At 33.4% G+C, this 17111-nt stretch overlaps 3 protein-coding genes across 3 annotated transcripts; 1 reads left to right on the top strand and 2 right to left on the bottom strand.

The window, feature by feature from the left end:
* Positions 1-5204: 5204 nt before the first annotated feature.
* On the bottom strand, positions 5205-7043 carry LOC110100965 (1-acyl-sn-glycerol-3-phosphate acyltransferase 1, chloroplastic). Its single transcript, XM_020828690.2, has 5 exons — positions 6711-7043; positions 6484-6639; positions 5987-6393; positions 5637-5738; positions 5205-5524 (listed from the first exon to the last, which is right to left on the bottom strand). Exons 1-5 carry the CDS (start codon positions 6817-6819, stop codon positions 5288-5290), a joined length of 1011 nt encoding a protein of 336 aa, XP_020684349.1. The 5' UTR covers positions 6820-7043; the 3' UTR covers positions 5205-5287.
* A 3106-nt stretch (positions 7044-10149) lies between these two features.
* Positions 10150-11098, top strand: LOC110100964 (copper transport protein ATX1). The gene is made up of 2 exons (XM_020828689.2): positions 10150-10398; positions 10681-11098. The coding sequence occupies exons 1-2, from the start codon at positions 10272-10274 to the stop codon at positions 10956-10958; spliced, it is 405 nt and encodes a 134-aa protein (XP_020684348.1). The 5' UTR covers positions 10150-10271; the 3' UTR covers positions 10959-11098.
* Positions 11099-12165: 1067 nt separating this feature from the next.
* LOC110100958 (heavy metal-associated isoprenylated plant protein 44-like) lies at positions 12166-12719 on the bottom strand (the record flags this gene model as incomplete). Its single annotated transcript, XM_020828686.2, has 1 exon — positions 12166-12719. A coding segment is annotated over one exon (336 nt), but the record flags the coding sequence as incomplete, so codon positions are not given.
* Positions 12720-17111: the final 4392 nt, after the last annotated feature.

The raw sequence follows: 17111 nt of genomic DNA on the forward strand, positions 1-17111 counted from the left end.
CCCCCCCCCGCTTTTTTCATTGGCGCATACATAAAAACTCGAACCCAAGACCTCTTAGTTGAAAGCATAAGCTCTCAACCAACAGGCCAATGTGAGTTGTGTATTTGCCCATTTTCAGTGTCACGAAAAAATGTCAGGGTTAAATTACCAATTCATTTACCACCAAGGAATATAGTAACGCACAATGACTCCACAGGAAAAAAAATTTGTTTTTGTATAGAGTGGAGAAGTCTATAACTACAAGTCTACAAATCTCACCATAGAGAATCCTGCTTTCCTCGGCAGTAAAATCTATCACTTATTTAAGAGATTTGAACAGGCCGACGATGGCATATGTACACTAACAATTGTTATAATGCAGCTGTTATTAAGTATCGACATTAACTTTCACTGTGCAGCCGTATTCTGGACTGTAGGAGTCTAGGTGATTGATCCTGGAATATCATATTGATCTGATTTGTTAGGGGTGTCAATTTTTGACACAACCCGAAACACGACCCGAATCCGACCCGGACAAATCCTGGTTCGGGTCAACCCGAACCCGAAACGGATCGGGTTCAACAAATCAACCCGTTTTAAAAATCGGGTCGGGTTCGGGCTGACCTGAAATTGACACGAAAACTCATTTTTGACCCGAAAACCCGAGATTGACCCGTTTTGACCCGAAAACCTAAGATTGACCCGATTTTTGACCTGAAAACTAGCAATTTTGGGTCAATCCCGGGTCATTCGTGTCGGTTGGGTTCAGATCCAGAAACATGACCCGTTTTTAAAAACGGGTCGGGTTCGGGTTGACCCGAATAGTGCCAGGTCAGTTCCAAGTTCGACCCTAACCCAACCCGTTGACCCGAATTGACACCCCTACTTGAAACTAAGGTCATTTTGGATGCCTTGTTGGATCCCTTTTTCAAAAGATGGATGTCCATTTATTTCAATGAATGTTGTTATCATAACTTTCAATGTGATCATGGTAGGCAAATATTGTAACAATCCAAATTCTTAACTATCAAAATATTGTCCGTTTTGACCTAAGAGTTTCACAATTTTATCTTGTTAGTGTAACTGTCAAAATATTATCAACAATTTCTTTCTCTTTGGGATTGGTGGCCAAGAGTTGCCCTTTTGTGAGGGTTTTTTTGTGTTTTTTTTTTCTCTTTTGTAGTTTATGATCTAATTATTTGTTATGCTTCCCCTACATCTCTCCTACCATAAACTAAAATAATCCAGCCATGTATTTTAAAAATTCTCTAAGAAATGAAACCAATAGTAGAATTGGAAGCCTCTAAGTCACTCGGTGTAATGCATGATTAAACGCCAAGAACATATTGTTACATAACTACACCATGATTTGAGTGATGGGGAATTCATTTTTGCTCTTTTTGATCAGCATCAAAAGAAAATTCACTAATAATGGAGATTTCATTGGACTAAGAGAACTCCTATGGCATCAAAATGGATGTCCTCTCATGTAAATTTGGCCAATTGATCCAAAGACCACAGCACAATCGAATGCTGTATTATGTATTTTATGGGTGCCAACTCTAAAAAAAAAAAAAAAGTGGCATATGATAGGAAATACTTGAGTTCGCAAGTAACCCTAAGGTAATACTTAAGTTCGCAACCAAACTGAACCAACAGCAAAGAGACTGCTGTTTACAGAAGGAAAACAGCCAAACCAGTGGAAAAACAGAGAAAACTGAAGAAAAATCTGAGGAAAATCAAAGCAAACAACTTGCATTCCACTAGTAGATGAATAAAAAACAGTAACGATACAATATTCTTCAACTTGAGAGAGAATAACTCTCCAAAATCTCTAGCCAAAAAGACTAGAGCCCACGCCTCCAAGAAGATCCCAAATTCCCTTCCAAATTCAAGATGAAACCCTAATTCTAACATTAACCATTAATTAAAGACAAAGGAAAATTACAAATTCCCTAAACAACCCCTAATTCAAAATTTTCCCTCCAAACAAGCATTACTCAAGGTGTGGGGCTCAAAGGAGTGGCCGGCCCCCCTCTCTTTCCTCGCTTGGGCCGGCGGTGGTAAACCCAAACCGGTCCACAAGGGACCGGTTCAGGAATAGTAGCCGGCCCCTCCTAAGCCAGCGAAACAGCATCACAAACTCAAGTTGATAGAAATACATATTCATTGAATAATGAAGATTTACTCAAACAAAAGGCAGCTACCATAAGAAACAAAATAGATGATAAAAAGGAGATGCCGTGCTTTAGCATAAGTTTTAATCACTAAATTTACATTTTATAAGCCATGCTTCATGCTAAATTTTCTAGTCTGTATACGTTTGAATTATATAGCATATTCTCATTTTCAGGAAAACTGCATTTCAAAGTTGTTAATGAGCAATGTTCAAAGCAATATGCAAAGTTTAAGTGGAGTGCAAGCTTCAATAAAAGTCAAATCATTAATACACATTCTACATAACCACTGCCTAGCATAATACCTGAAAAGTATCAAGAAACGAATCACATTAACTTATCAACAGGTTATTCACATTTGTTTAAGAGAAGACGACGACGACGACAACAACAACAACAACAACAACAACATCAAGCCTTTATCCCACTACGTGGGGTCGGCTACATGAATCCTTTTTCTCCATTGTGTCATATTAAATGTCAAATTTTATTTTAAATCTAATTAAAAAAATGTCATTCATAATATTTTCTAACCAAATCTTTTTAGGTCTGCCTCTATCTCTCTTAACATAGGTCAAATCTAATAACTCTACGCTCCTAACCAGGTCATTGGAAGGCCGCCGTTTTATGTGACCAAAAATTGTTTAAGAGAGCTGAACATAAAATAAATATGCAAGAATAGCATACAACAACAACAACATCATCCTCAAGCCTTTGTCCCACTATGTGGGGTCGGCTACATGAATCTTTTTTCTCCATTGTGTCCTGTTAAGGGTCAAATTCTCTTTTAAATCTAATAAAGAAAAGTCATTTCTAATATTTTCTAACCAAGTCTTTTTTAGGTATACCTCTACCTTTCTTAACATAAGTCAAATCTAATACCTCTACGACTCTCTCTAATCTTATCTTCCACTGGAGCTACTCCAACCTTTTCATGTATATGCTCATTTTGTATCTCATCTCTAAGGGTAAAGCCACTCATCTACCTGAGCATCCTAATCTCTGCAACATTTAACTTAGTATTATGCTTCTCTTTTAATGGCCAACATTCAGCACCATAAAGCATTGTAGGTCTCACCACCATCTTATAGAATTTTCCCTTAAGTTTGAGGGGGACTTTTCTATCACACAACAAGCCCGATGCATTCCTCCACTTCAACCATCTAACTTGAATTCTGCTGATAATATCTCCATCTATTTCACCATCACTCTGAACAATAGATCTAAGATATCTAAAACGTATACTCTTATTAATGACTTGATCGCCCAAAATCACAATCCTGTCACTATGCCTATTACTACTAGAATTACACTCCATATATTCAGTTTTAGATCTACTCAAGCAAAAACCTTATGCAAGAATAGACTAAACAAAAATAAATAAATGAAGCAAAAACCTTATGCAAGAATAGCCTAAACAAAAATAAATAAATAAATAAATGAAGCGATAGTCAAACAAACAAGAGTAATTGTCATAACTGTCAGCATCATCCTCAGCCTTGTCCAACTATTTGGGGCATGTTTCATAAATTATTCTCCTGCATTCAATCCTACCAAGTATTAGATAATATGTAAACTCTAGCTAATTCAAGTCTGTCCTATAGAATATTAGATAATATGTAAACTCTAGCTAATTCAAGTCTGTTTTTTCATAAAAGCTAGTCAAGTTGACTTTGGAGTTGGGTCAAAGCATTTTCCTTGGTATAATTTTAGTACATTCCATATATCCACCTAGTTAGTAAATAATACTGTCCTCCTCCGCTATGCATGCCCAAAACACCCAAAACTATATTCCACTAATTATTTCCAATAGGTGCAGCTCGTATTTCACATATAATCATTTCTTGAGGTATCATTTTAATCTTTGCTACAAATCACCTAAGTATTAACATGTCCCCTAAATGAAGTTTTACTTCTCAACACTCCATCCACAAAGAAATGGTAATGTATAGTTTATTTTACAGAAAGATAAATAAGTGATGAATCATAGATATGAATTAATCATGTGGAAAAATAGGATAAAATTGTTCAACTTGGAAATACCCCTAAAGCTGAAAAGTTTTACTAAAGAGAACATATAATACTTGAATTATGATGGTAAAAGTATCTCAAATGACAATACCCCTCGTAATTAGCACAAACACTACTCTCTTCAACTTTCTGCACCAGCCATGCTTTCCTCACCATTTCACAATTTGATATATAAGACCCTTAATAATGATTGCATTGGACTAGAGTATAAGATATCTTTGATGCCCAAAAATATTTATATTCTTCACCCACCATCTATTCATTGACTTGGACTAAAATATTTCAAGATCTCTTAAGGATATTTGACCTCAAATAAAACTTGATCCTTAACATAATTGACACGCACACAAAAATATTGAAGAATTTGGGCAATCCTTCAACATGCAACTTAGAGATACAAAAACACATTAGTGATAACAAAAAATAAGCTAGAGTTGAACGAAGAAGCCAAATAAAATTGAATATACTTTAATTATCTAAGGCTTAGAAGATCTTCGAGGTTAAATAGAAATAAGAAAAACATAAACCCCATTTGCATTGACTGTAAACATTGCAGTTCTATGGTGTGCTCCGCACATTTCAAGAGGGGGTCATAGAGCGTCATAGGTTATGCAATGCAGCAGGGTTGCACACGGCATCACTTTATCTCAAATGTACTTGCACCACAACAAATGTAATGGCATGTATGTGTTGGCTTCACTTTCCACAGCCCTTTTAAAGATAAGCCACATAGTAAAATAGTAATAAAATTTTAAATTAAACCTCAGAAAATAATAATTTCCAGACTTTTTCTCTCATGAATAATTAGTTTTTAACAGTTACTCCATTAGTAAATAAAATTTTATACTAGCAATATGAACTTTATAAAGTTTTAAAAGCCTTGACAACGTAGTGGTCAGCCAAAGAAGAAATGTTGAGTTTTGATCTTAAACTCATCAAATGAAGCAATTTCTTCCATATATACTCGATTTATTTTAGACCGAATTAGCTAAGCCATGACTATATATAACAGCAGGGTAGGCAAAATGAATACCGTATAATGAGAAAGTCCTTTGCCCAAGTGTTCCAGCTGACAAAGCCCGCTTGTTGATATTGATCCACTAATCAGAGTAGTGTGTTCCATAATCATGACTATTGAGTGTATCAGCTATAACACTCCTAGATTCATTACATAGTACTTCTGCGTTTTTTCCTCTTAAAGGTTTATGTATTACAACTTTCACTGATCCTGAATTTAAAATACATTCCATTCCTGCAGGCATCAGCTTTCTAGTTCCCAAAAGGGTAATGGGCACAACAGGTGCTTCAGTTTTGACAGCAACAGCGAAGGCTCCTTTCTACAACATTTCAAAAAAAAAAAAAAAAGGATCATTACATAGCAGGGTCACAAACTATTTAAAAAATAGAAGCATATCGAAGTATTCATCTCCATCTAGTTAACTTTCCCACCTTAAATGCACCTAGTTTGCCATCCTTACTCCGAGTACCCTCAGGAAAGAAAAACACAGATGCTCCTTTCCTCACACAGTCCATACAGCGTTTAAGACATTCCTGGAAAAAGGTGAAATTCAAAGTCTTTGAGAATAAAAAATCATCATAGGGGGAAACTAAATTGATCAAAAGCCAACAGAAAACACAAATTAATCTTAATAAAGTTAAAGGCTTTTGAATTTTTTTCTAGATTATGAAAGTATCATAATCTAGAAAAAAATTCAAAAGCCTTTAACTTTATTATCCACAAAATCTGTTTCAAGAATTAAAATTAAATGCCAAAAAGAGATTGAAAAATAAAACAATACCAGTTGACTCCTGCTGTCCATACGCCGAAGAGGAATGAGACCCATAAGGAACATTGCCCATCCTATTATTGGAATAACAAAAATACTCGTCTTGCTAATGAACTTAAAGCTCCTTCCAAGCGTAAGAAGGGTGTATGTATCCAAGAAGCTCTGGTGATTGGAAACATAAACGGCAGGAGCATCACCGGGAGGTAAATTATCTAAACCCTCAAACTCGAACCTATAGAAAGGAGAGATAGTAAAGATCGCCCAAATCTTCGCAATCAAGTGATGAAGTCTTCTCTTGTGCCGATCCAAGATCATTACAAATGGGTGTACCAGCAACATTACCGCAAAGAGAGGGATCGCGGTCATCGCAGTGACGGCGTAAAAGCAAATCCCACGGACCCTCGAACCCAAATGAACACCTGAGAAAACAAGAAAAGTGGGGGGGGGGAGTAAAGGGTGAAAAAGATGAGATCTTTTTAAAGATTCATTTGAGGAAATTGAGGGAGAACCTTCCAGAGAGGGCCTGTCATCACTAGAAGAGCTTGCCGTTGCGATTTGCGACCTAACGATAACACTCCTTTGAGTCTTCTCAAGGCTTTTAAAGTGAAATGAGCGGCTCCGACCACGAAGTTCAAGCTTATGTGCGAATCGGTATCTTGAAAACCCTAGAACGACGGCAATAAGAGACCACGGTCCCCAAAAGAAAAGAAAAAATCGTTTAAACCCAAGGACTTACCATCGAAGAAGCGGTAATTTCTTTGCAGAGTTGAGGGGATGGAGTGATTGCATTTGACGTGCACAACAGGGAAAGGACTGTCGAATTTAAACAGCGAGAGGGTATCCATTCTCCTCCTAGAAAAGAAGACGACGGAAATGGATAGCTTGAAGCCTTGAACGACTACTACAGAAAGGGCAATCCGCCGCCCGACGAGGATATTGCGCCTTGATTTTCAGTTGGTATTGCAGCAATAGGTTATTAATTTAAGCACATCCGAAAAGAAAAATATAATTATCTTAGAGAAAGCCTAAAAGTCTGTCGGTATTAATGAAAGCCTAACAGTCTGTCTGTTCATAAGTCGCTTAACTCCATCTTCAACTTATAGAAAGAGCCATAGAAGTCAGGCTATAACAGGTCAAGAGATTTTTTTTGTTTTTTTTTCGGCGTAATACTAAAAATTTATTTTAGAAAATAGTAAAAAAATTATTTCAATCAAAATCTTAATTTTTTAAAAGTTGATACGTTTATTATAAATAATTTAAAAGAAAACGGGTAACATCTTTTTTTATGACTATAATATATTAATAGATTTGGTTTTCAAAAGTAAATTTTTATCATAAAAAAGTTTTAAAAATAATTAAATTTAATTGTGGCAAAATAATGAGAAAACAAAAACAGACTGAAGAGGGGTAAGCCAAAGCTGCATGAATTCATATAACTCAATGTAAGTTCTTCCTTCTCCATTGATATCCAACTCACTAAAAATCACCATAAAAAGGGATAAATCATAAATGAGTGAGGAAAGAGAAGATGATGCAGAACAAAGGCAAAATAAAGAAGACACTAAAAATGCCACCAAAATCATCTCTAAGGGCATCTCCAACCGAACGTTAAACGTGCGTATGGCGTTGTTCAGTCGCTCCAGTTGAACGTTAAATCTTCCGTCATTTACTTGCGGGTGAACAATGCGAAGTCAATATTGGCGTTGCATTGTTCACCCACGCTATTTTGCTCTCTCGACTGGATTTGACGAAAAAATGAGCGAAAGGGGAGAATGATCGTTACCTTCGCAGAAACACCTAAAATAAAGTTCGATTGGAGCATAATTACGGCATTTTGGAGTTTTGTTGTATTTTTCCGTGAAAAATCACGTTCTCGGTTGGAGATGCTCTAAATAAAGCAAAATTCGTTGTTGGAAGCCATCTAAATAAAAGGAAACAATCAACAATTCCACAAATCAGTGGATGTAAGGTGCAAAAGATAAGACAGTCCACGGCTATCGCTACTTAAAGTGAGTTTTTTTTTTTTAATCAATGTCATTCAATTTAAGTGATTTTTTTCTATGAAAATAAATTGATTATATTCCTATTTTTATGATTCAACTAAAATACATATTTGATTTCTTCTACAATTATATGTGCTCTCAAAATATTTTATTCAAATCATAGTTTATCTAATTAAGTAGTGGGAGTACTTCCTAATCTTAAAAATTCTTGCATACCACTAGCATTATCTCGCTTAAAAAAAGGAAAAATTACATGAATATTACTTAGAGTTTGTTTATTTATGAAACTAAAAAAATAGAGTATATTAAACTTATGCATTAGCTCATGCAACCATTAAATTATTAATCACTTAATTAAAGTAAAAATTATAATTTGTTTGCTCTCTTCGAAAGTAAATTAACATTATTAAAAATAAAAAAATGGTATTGATTTTATCAATAATTAAGACTTCGTTTGGAACAGTGTTCGATCTTACTACTTTATAAAATAACTTCTTAGTATAAAGTTTTTTTGAATTAAAAATTTTTATGCTAGAAAATTATTTTAAAAAATAATAAAAAAACTGTATGTAACGAAGCCTAATTTTTGAATGCTACACTAGAAGCTGTTCTTTAAAAAATAGAATATATGTTACACATAAGAAACTTCTAAACCATATATGTCAAATGATATATAGTACATGCAAAATTAGACATGAGTTTTTTTTTTTTTTTTTTAAAGTAATCTATCCTATATTTTTTATTACGTGGGTGCAAAGCCATTACAAATTATAAGGCGTGCTATCTTTTGAGTGATATTGTTGCCTAAAATTATTTTTTATCTTTACCACTTATTTTTAGTGTTACAATATTAGTTTTGATTCAACTCATGTTTTTAGGTATCACGTCTTCTCTAATACTAATATGAGCGAATTTATAAAAGAAAAAAGTTATATATCTTGATTGTTTGTAATCAAATTATGAATTCATTTGTGACAGCTTTCTTACTACTTCTTAAAGCAGATGTCTAGTAAAAAAAAAAAACTTTTTTGTAGTGAAAATTTGTTTTAAGAAGCAGTAAGAAAGCCTCCCAAATAAAGCCTAAGTTGAATCGTTGTCAATTAAAATAAATGCTTAAGACAATTTAGGAAGAGCCTAAAATCCACTTACAAGTAATGTACAAAATCCTTCAATACCTTAAGTTAAGCCCAAGATATGATGATTACTTTCAAGAAGGATCAATATTTAGAACTGGGAAGTATTTACAAATTCAGACCATGATGGATTAAATTTAGTTAGGAGGTTAAGTTCAAGTTATTGTGCCTTTCTATGAGGAAAACTTTGTTATACAGAGGAAGTACAATGAACTGATTATTGTAAGGTTAAATGTAGAAGTAGAATGTTGAACCATCACACTTTGAATTTGTGAGAGTTAATACAGTTAGGCATAATTATGAAAGAAATTTGGATTTCTAAAAGAAAATAATTGAAGTTGCATTATGATACAGTAAACTAATTGAAGTATAGTGTAAATGTTGTGAGCTCTCTCTCTCTCTCTCTCTCTCTCTCTCTCTCTCTCTCTCTCTCTCCTACTCACTCACATTGACTTACTGACCCTTTTGATCCATTGCTTAGTCTGAAAAGCTAAAGCAAACTCCACTTTACACAACATCTCACATGGGAACCAAACCCTAAAACTCCATCCTCAAAGCAAAAAAACAAAGCTTTAAACTAAGCAAAAGGACAAGCAATTAATGACTAACTAATTCATCTCCCCATTAAAGAATCAGCAGCCACGCAAGTCACTTGAGTATGTTGATCGGGAGTTTTGACTACCAAGAGATCTCTTTGTATCGAGTCTTGCATAGCAAAAGGATAAGCAATGACTTACTAATTCATCTCCCCATTAAAGAATCACCAACCACGCAAGTCACTTGGATATGTTGGTTGAGAGCTTTGACTACCAAGAGATCTCTTGGTATCGAATTTTACATATTTGATGTGTCGTGTGAGTTTGCCTTCGTTAACCTAAATGTCCCCCTCCCCCCAAAAAAAATCACCAGCTACAAATACTATCCTCAACCAACACGACCAATCCTTCATCCCCTACAACAAGATAGATCTAAACAAAAAAGTAAGAAAAAGAAGAACACGACCGCAGCCAATCCACGCAATCCTGTCCCTTTCCTTTCTATCTATTACATGGAATCCACTTACTGAAGCTAGCTATAAGACCAACCTATGATCATTCTTCCTCTATATGTGCTGAAAATTAACTGTATATATATATCCAAATTAATCACCGGCGAAGAGCAATGGCCAACCTGCAAATTGTTCCGGCCGCCGGCAAGAACGTGTCGCCTCAGTATGTTGAGATGAAGGTTCCTCTCTACTCATTTGGATGCGAGAAGAAGGTTAAGAAGGCCTTGTCTCATCTCAGAGGTTCCATAATTTTTTTTTATACTTCTGGGTTAGCTTATTTTTCATAAACCTTTGACGTTAAAATTTAGTAAGATTTTGCTCCTTAGACTAATAACTTTGCAATAATCTTGAATAAAGTTTGTCAATTAAAAGATAGTTTTAATTTTTTAGATATATACCTAACAAAACAGTATTCAATTGCCACTTTTTTAATAAAAAATGAATAAAAATAAAAATTCTAATGACCAATTCATGGAGCTTGAGGATTAATTTGTAATGTTAATTGTTGCATGGATCATGCAGGAATACATTCAGTTCATGTAGATTATTACCAGCAAAAGGTGACAGTTTGGGGAATTTGTAACAGAGATGATGTTCTTTATGCTATAAGGAAGAAGAGAAGGGAAGCTCGGTTTTGGGACGAAATAGAGGCTGAAAATAAAACTATGGTAGAGGAGACTGAGATTGAAGAGATAGTAGCTTCAGAGCCAGCTGCAGCAGCAAGAGGGAACCGGTTTAAGTTCAGGAAATCATGGAAGAAATTATTTCCTTTGACACTGTACTTAATGTCATTTAGATGATTAGTTAAGTACTTGCATATGTTATCTTTTGAAATTTGTGTGTATATATTGATAACAGTTTGCTAATCCTGATAGAGCGATTTGGATTGAATCAAATGCTGAAATTTGAAGGTTGATATATCATCAAAAAATTATTTTGATCAATCGAGGCAAAATCAAGTTAGAAACTTCAAAAATTGAATTTGGAATCATGTGAACTTTGATTTCAGCAAATTTATAGCTAGTCGAATTAATCATCTCAGAAATACGAATCCAACGACACCAAATTCGACTCCATCCGAGCCCAAATGGGTTCAAATCAAAGATCTGGAGCTCATTTGAAAGGTTCAAACCATAATTTGAATTACCAAACGGTTTCCAAACCTGACATGCTTATATTCGAATCGAGCGGCTCCACGAGAAGAATCTAATGAGTCTAAGATCGCTAAATTCTGATATCATTAAAACATTCAAATATCCAATAAATGATCCACAAATAAGGGAATCAACATCAACCGTCTATTCAAACCAATTAGTAATTAAGCTGCCCAAAAAATTATAAGGCTTTGTTTGGGACACCTTTCTTATTGTTTTCTAAAGCAGCTTTTCTAATTGAAAATTTTTTGTACTTAAAAATTGCTTTAAGAAGCACTATGAAAGATGTCCCAAGCAAAGCTCAAGTATTCTAATGACTAATCAGGTGTGAGGTGGAGTACAAAAAATGTAATCCTACCTCCTATATATAATATTACATATACATACCACAAAACTCTCATCATTTTATATTTTACAGTCTGAATAAATATTCATTTAAAAAAGTTCATTCCGCAATTTATAATAATGCATAAATAATTATTATTTAAATAAAAATTCTGATATATTTTTATTTTATAATATTAGATATATCAAATTAATTATAATATTAACTTTTTATTTTTTTTGAACTCTCAATCAATAATTAGGTGAATAATTTTGTTTTATCTCTTAAAAAAACCACTCAAAAGAAAAGGAAAAATATCCATTCCTTTTTTTATCATTTAAATCTTCTGATTTTCTTCCCTTAATTCCCAATCAAGATATTAAAATTTTTTATCATAAATCCAAACCATTACAAACATAGCTTTTTCTTTCTCTCTCTCTCTCTCTTTACACAAAAGCAAGATAACGACAACGCATTTACAAGCACGAGTCACACATCACACTATTACAGCCTAAGAAACTCTTAAAGTCCTCAAATAAGCACAATGTGCCTATTTATAGCATTTTCTTTAATTACAACAAGGAGATTTACATATATACCACTAAATTCTTAAGTTTTTATATATTTAACACTCTAAAGATTTATGTATTAGATACACAAAAGAATTCAGTGGCATATGTAAATCCCTGCATCATCTCCATGATCAACAACCCTCCAATGGCGATCATACGGTTATAGGGCCAATATCACATGATGGAGCAGGCATTAACATTGTCGTCGTTGAACATGTTGCTTACTCGATCTTCTCCACGAAGGTTGATTGGAATGTTGCCGTGCTTGTCAGTATTGCTGTAGCCGTGGCGCCAATAATTATAGCTCTCACGGTAGGATTTCTCGTCATGAAAGTAGTTGGTGGAGTTCGTGAAGAAGAGAGGGAGGTCAGGATTTGGCCAGAACTCTGCCTTTTTCCCGCTTCTTCGCACTTCTTTCAGCACCTTGTTGCGGTTGATGTATCCCGTCACTGTCACCTTCCCCAATGCTAAGTTCACCTCCACCGAGTCCACACCTTTATTTATGTTTTTGCAATATTACTTTATAAGTTGATGATTATGTATAAAAGGCAATTTATTTAATATTACATGCTAATTAAGCTTTTAACATTTAATTATCAGGTTGATAGATCTCTCTAGATTAATTTGTTTGTAGAAGTTCTTAAGCTATGTGCAGTAGTTGGAAATAATTGTTTACTATACTAAGGATAATGATGTAGAAAGAAATATTTTTAATAAGAGGTATCAAAATCAAATTAAGTAGTTTGAGTCAATGCTATTTTTGAAGAGTGCCAAAAACAGTCTGCTTATTATAATATGTGATTAAATATCAAATTTTAGTCACAATTATTTAATTGTGACCAAAAGAAAAATTTTTAAGCATATAGCATTTTTTTTTTTGCTAATCACACTTCTTTAAAAAAATTAATAATATTGATATAAAAATATGAATAACCAATAATATCTGGTCCCAAAAATTTTTAGTCATGCTATTAATTATATATTCTTGAAATAAATGTTATCAAAATTAGAAATTATGACTTTAAGGTTTTGTTGGGATAGCATTCTTACTACTTCAATTATTTTTCTACTACAAAAAAATTTTGTGCCAAAATGAAAATTAGGATTACAGTAAGAAAATTGTTCCAAACAAAACCTTCGTGTGGAACATAAATGGTGCTTGTGAATTGATATTTATGCCCTTCTCATGCCATTATTGCATCCCGCAAAATTTCCAATAAAAACAAAGTCGCATTCGATAAAATTTTCAATAAAAAATGTGGGCTAGTTAAGCTTTTCTTATAATCAAATGAGAAACAAATATGTTGATTACCCTATAACAATTTATGTTAGAATTAGAAGATAAAAAAGCTCAAAATTTAAAATTAAATACTTTAAGTTAGAAAAGTTTTTAGCAACGGTACAAAATAAATTGGAATATATCCTTTTATAATAATAATAATAATAATAAATGTATTCTAATTTTGAGAATTTATATTTGAATATTTCGTACACATCCTTACTTTAAGCTCCACAATCTGCCAAAAAAAAAAAAAAATTTTCAAACATTATAGCACAGGTGCATATACAAAATTTTAACTTGCCAGAATAATTACATCTCCAAAGTTGAAAGAAAATTAAATTAAGGACCTATTTGAGACATCTTTATAGTCATTTTACTTTTCAGAGAGCAACCATACTTTCATTCGGCTACTGCCTTTTTGTTGTTTTATCATTTTTTTTTCATTAAATTTTGCAGTTATAGTAGCGAAGTTATTTTCTTCACAATCAACTTTATAAAATGATGCAGTCGTCTCGAACAGACTCTAAAGATCTGATTGGGGTGATCGCAACATTTTACAAAGCTGATTGAGAAATTATTGTTAAAAAATACCTTCATTATTATAATTGCAAAAAATTAGCTTTTTATTACAGAAATTTCTGAAAGATAATAAGAAAGTAATTGAATAAAATTATGATTACTATCTAAGAAACAAAGCAAATAAAAAAACTATCCCAAATAGAGTCTAAGGATTTATTTATAATAACTTTCTTACTGTTTTCTAAGAAGATTTTTAGTACAAAAATATTTTGAATTTAAAATTTTTGTACTAAAAATTTACTTTAAAAAATAATGAGAAAACAATCCAAAATAAAGCACAAGCTGGGATAGAGTATTAACAACTAAGTAAATATATATAATGAAAGTATATCACAAACAAATAATTAATGGCAAAAACAAAAATATATTGCTATACGCAACAAGCTTGAGTCCTATTTAATTGTCCCAACTTGTAATATTTCATGTAGCCTTTACAGTAGCCCAGGAATAGTAAATAGGAAATGCAAGCCTTTATTTACATAATCAATAGCATATTTTCAAATAAACATTTTAGTACATCAAAAACATATTTAGATGGTTCCAAGTTATGGTTTTTGCTCGTCGCGGCGGCGGCCCGTAATGATAGCTATTTTAAAAAATATTTTAAATATAACTTAAAATAGTTAAAATATATACTAAAGAAATATAAAAAATAAAAAAAAATCCCAAAAAAGCTCTAAATTAAATTCAGTGCAGGCAGCATGAAAAGAAAAATAACCTGCAAAGAGAGCGGGCGGCCTTTGCCCTTGCCCATTATGCCTCGGCCGCGACTAATATCGTATTGATATGTGTTGCTGCTGGTAGTGTTGGGAGCGTAGTAATTGTAATAATGCTTTGTTCTTCTCGTGTCCCCACCGCCGAGGCAACCGACCCAATCCAAAGCTCTCCCTATGGCTTCTGCCATTGACATGTATATAAAACAAGCAAGCAGGATCTTAATTATCAAACTTAGATGGATGGAACTGAGTAAGAAGGCAAGAAGCTCAAGGCATCAATTCCTTCTTCACATGGAGACATGATTGATTGCTTCATGCAACAATAATTTATACAAATATATTATTCCATAAGATTCTCTTTCTCCTTCTAATTAACGTAGGATCCGTTTGGGACAGCTGCAATTTTTCGTAAAGTTAGTTGTGAAGCTGCTATGAAGAAATTAAATTTTTTGAAAGCTCTAAATTGAACTTGGGGTTGCGATCTGAAAAAAACAAAATAGTAAGAAAGCTCTCCTCAAAAAAGCCTTTATGATGGTGAAATTATTCTATGCGGATGCCGAGCGCCGTCTGGAGGCCAATCAGAATGTTCGATGTCACTCTGTACTCAGTACCCCGGCTTACTCGATATCATTGATGTGACACATTCTGGTTGGTCTCTAAACAACGTTCTACATCCGGTTTTCGCATAGAATAATCTCTCTTAATGATGAGCATGTGGGTCAGTTCAGTGCTACTGAAAACAATCTGGACCATTGGCTTTGGAATAGTATAATTTATATTAATTGATGCAGGTGTTTTGCCTAAGAGAGAGGAACTGCGTGGCACCCAAAGGGAAGGAACGTGCCTTTGGATATAATTATGTAGGATAGGAATAAACGAGCGGATCACATTAATTAAAGCGATGCATAGGAAAGAGAAATTCCAAAATTTTCTGTGTCTAGCTAAAGTTATTCGGTGCACCATTTTTTTTTTTTAATTTATGTTTTTTATATTTTTATTTTATTTTATATTTTGTACTGTTCGATAAGTGGTTTGGTTGGCTTTGTGAGCAAGTTTCCGGCAGACAGTAAGTGGGGGGCCCATAGTCGCACCCAACCACTTGCCGCATTGATGCATGAAAACATTCTTCGGGCTGATTAAAGCCAATCAAAGAGTGGAATATATACAACATAATTAACAATGTCTTTTTTCTTTGAGAATGGAAATCTATATTATATTGATGATAGAAATATTATTTATCAAATATATATTTATGTGTTACGATCAAATAATTGTAAATTAGGGTTAGGGTTTTGCTTGAATTTTGATCTTTGAGAAAGAATTTGAATAATGGAGGTAGAAGGATGCTAATTTTGTAAATTATATCATATTTTATATAAAGTAGGCATATTATTAGTTAGAGATTTTAAAAAGAGTTGCTTGATACAGAAAAAAATACGTCATTTGGTATTGGAGAAAAAAAAAAACGGTTAGTAATTCCTATGGTTCTTTCTCTAATTTTTTTTAACTTGCCTTTGTCGGTAGATTACCTGTTGATTCGTTCCAGCATAAATTCACCATTTTGCTGCTTGAAATGCTATTTTTTTTCCTTGAGTGTCTGAATGGGTCAAAATTTTAATATAAAATTAAATTGACTATATATATTTTCCTCATAATGAGAGCAATAATATAAAATATAGAGATAGATCTCAAGACATTGGTATGAATCAATAGGGCGAGACTCTTATATATCATTTGAAATGAGAAGGCTTAGGTTTCGTTTGGGACGGTTTTTTATTTCTGCTTCTGAAAGCAGATTTTTAGTACAAAATTTTTAATTTTTGTACTAGGAAACTATTTTAAGAAGCAATAAAAAAGCCGTCCCAAACGAAGCCTTAGTCAATTGGTTTTGTAAAGTTTGGCTTAATGAGTTGCCATATTCAAATGCAGTTCCTTAGCCAGTGGAAATTATTATGGTTGTTTGGTTCCTAACTTTTGTCATGCATCAAATAGTCATGTTTACTATTATTTTTCATAAGAAATCCTTCAAGCGATTCACCATTTTGCTGCTTGAAATGCTATTTTTTTTTTCTGGAGTGTCTGAATGGGTCAAAATCTTGATATAAGAACTAAATTGACTATGTGCTTTTATTTTAAGTTTGGCTTAATGAGTTGCCATATTCAAATGCAGTTCCTTAGGCAGTGGAAATTATTATGGTTGTTTGGTTCCTAAATTTTGTCATCAAAATAATAATGTTTACCATTATTTTTCATAAGAAATCCTTCAAGCGGCCCAAAGATACCATCTTGTAGCCATTGGGGATAAGGGAAAATTCTCAAAGTCAT

This window comes from Dendrobium catenatum, unplaced genomic scaffold (genome assembly GCF_001605985.2).
Source record: "Dendrobium catenatum unplaced genomic scaffold, ASM160598v2 fragScaff_scaffold_672, whole genome shotgun sequence".
NCBI classification, from domain to species: domain Eukaryota; kingdom Viridiplantae; phylum Streptophyta; class Magnoliopsida; order Asparagales; family Orchidaceae; genus Dendrobium; species Dendrobium catenatum.

Excerpts from the sequence above, each read along its gene's own strand:
- LOC110100965 (XM_020828690.2), bottom strand. The coding sequence starts at position 6,819 with ATGGATACCCTCTCGCTGTTTAAATTCGACAGTCCTTTCCCTGTTGTG. Across the intron at positions 6,640-6,710 it reads AAATTACCGCTTCTTCGATG|GGTTTTCAAGATACCGATTC; the intron begins GTAAGTCCTTGG and ends CCGTCGTTCTAG. Across the intron at positions 5,525-5,636 it reads GCAAACTAGGTGCATTTAAG|AAAGGAGCCTTCGCTGTTGC; the intron begins GTGGGAAAGTTA and ends GAAATGTTGTAG.
- LOC110100964 (XM_020828689.2), top strand. The coding sequence starts at position 10,272 with ATGGCCAACCTGCAAATTGTTCCGGCCGCCGGCAAGAACGTGTCGCCT. Across the intron at positions 10,399-10,680 it reads GGCCTTGTCTCATCTCAGAG|GAATACATTCAGTTCATGTA; the intron begins GTTCCATAATTT and ends TGGATCATGCAG.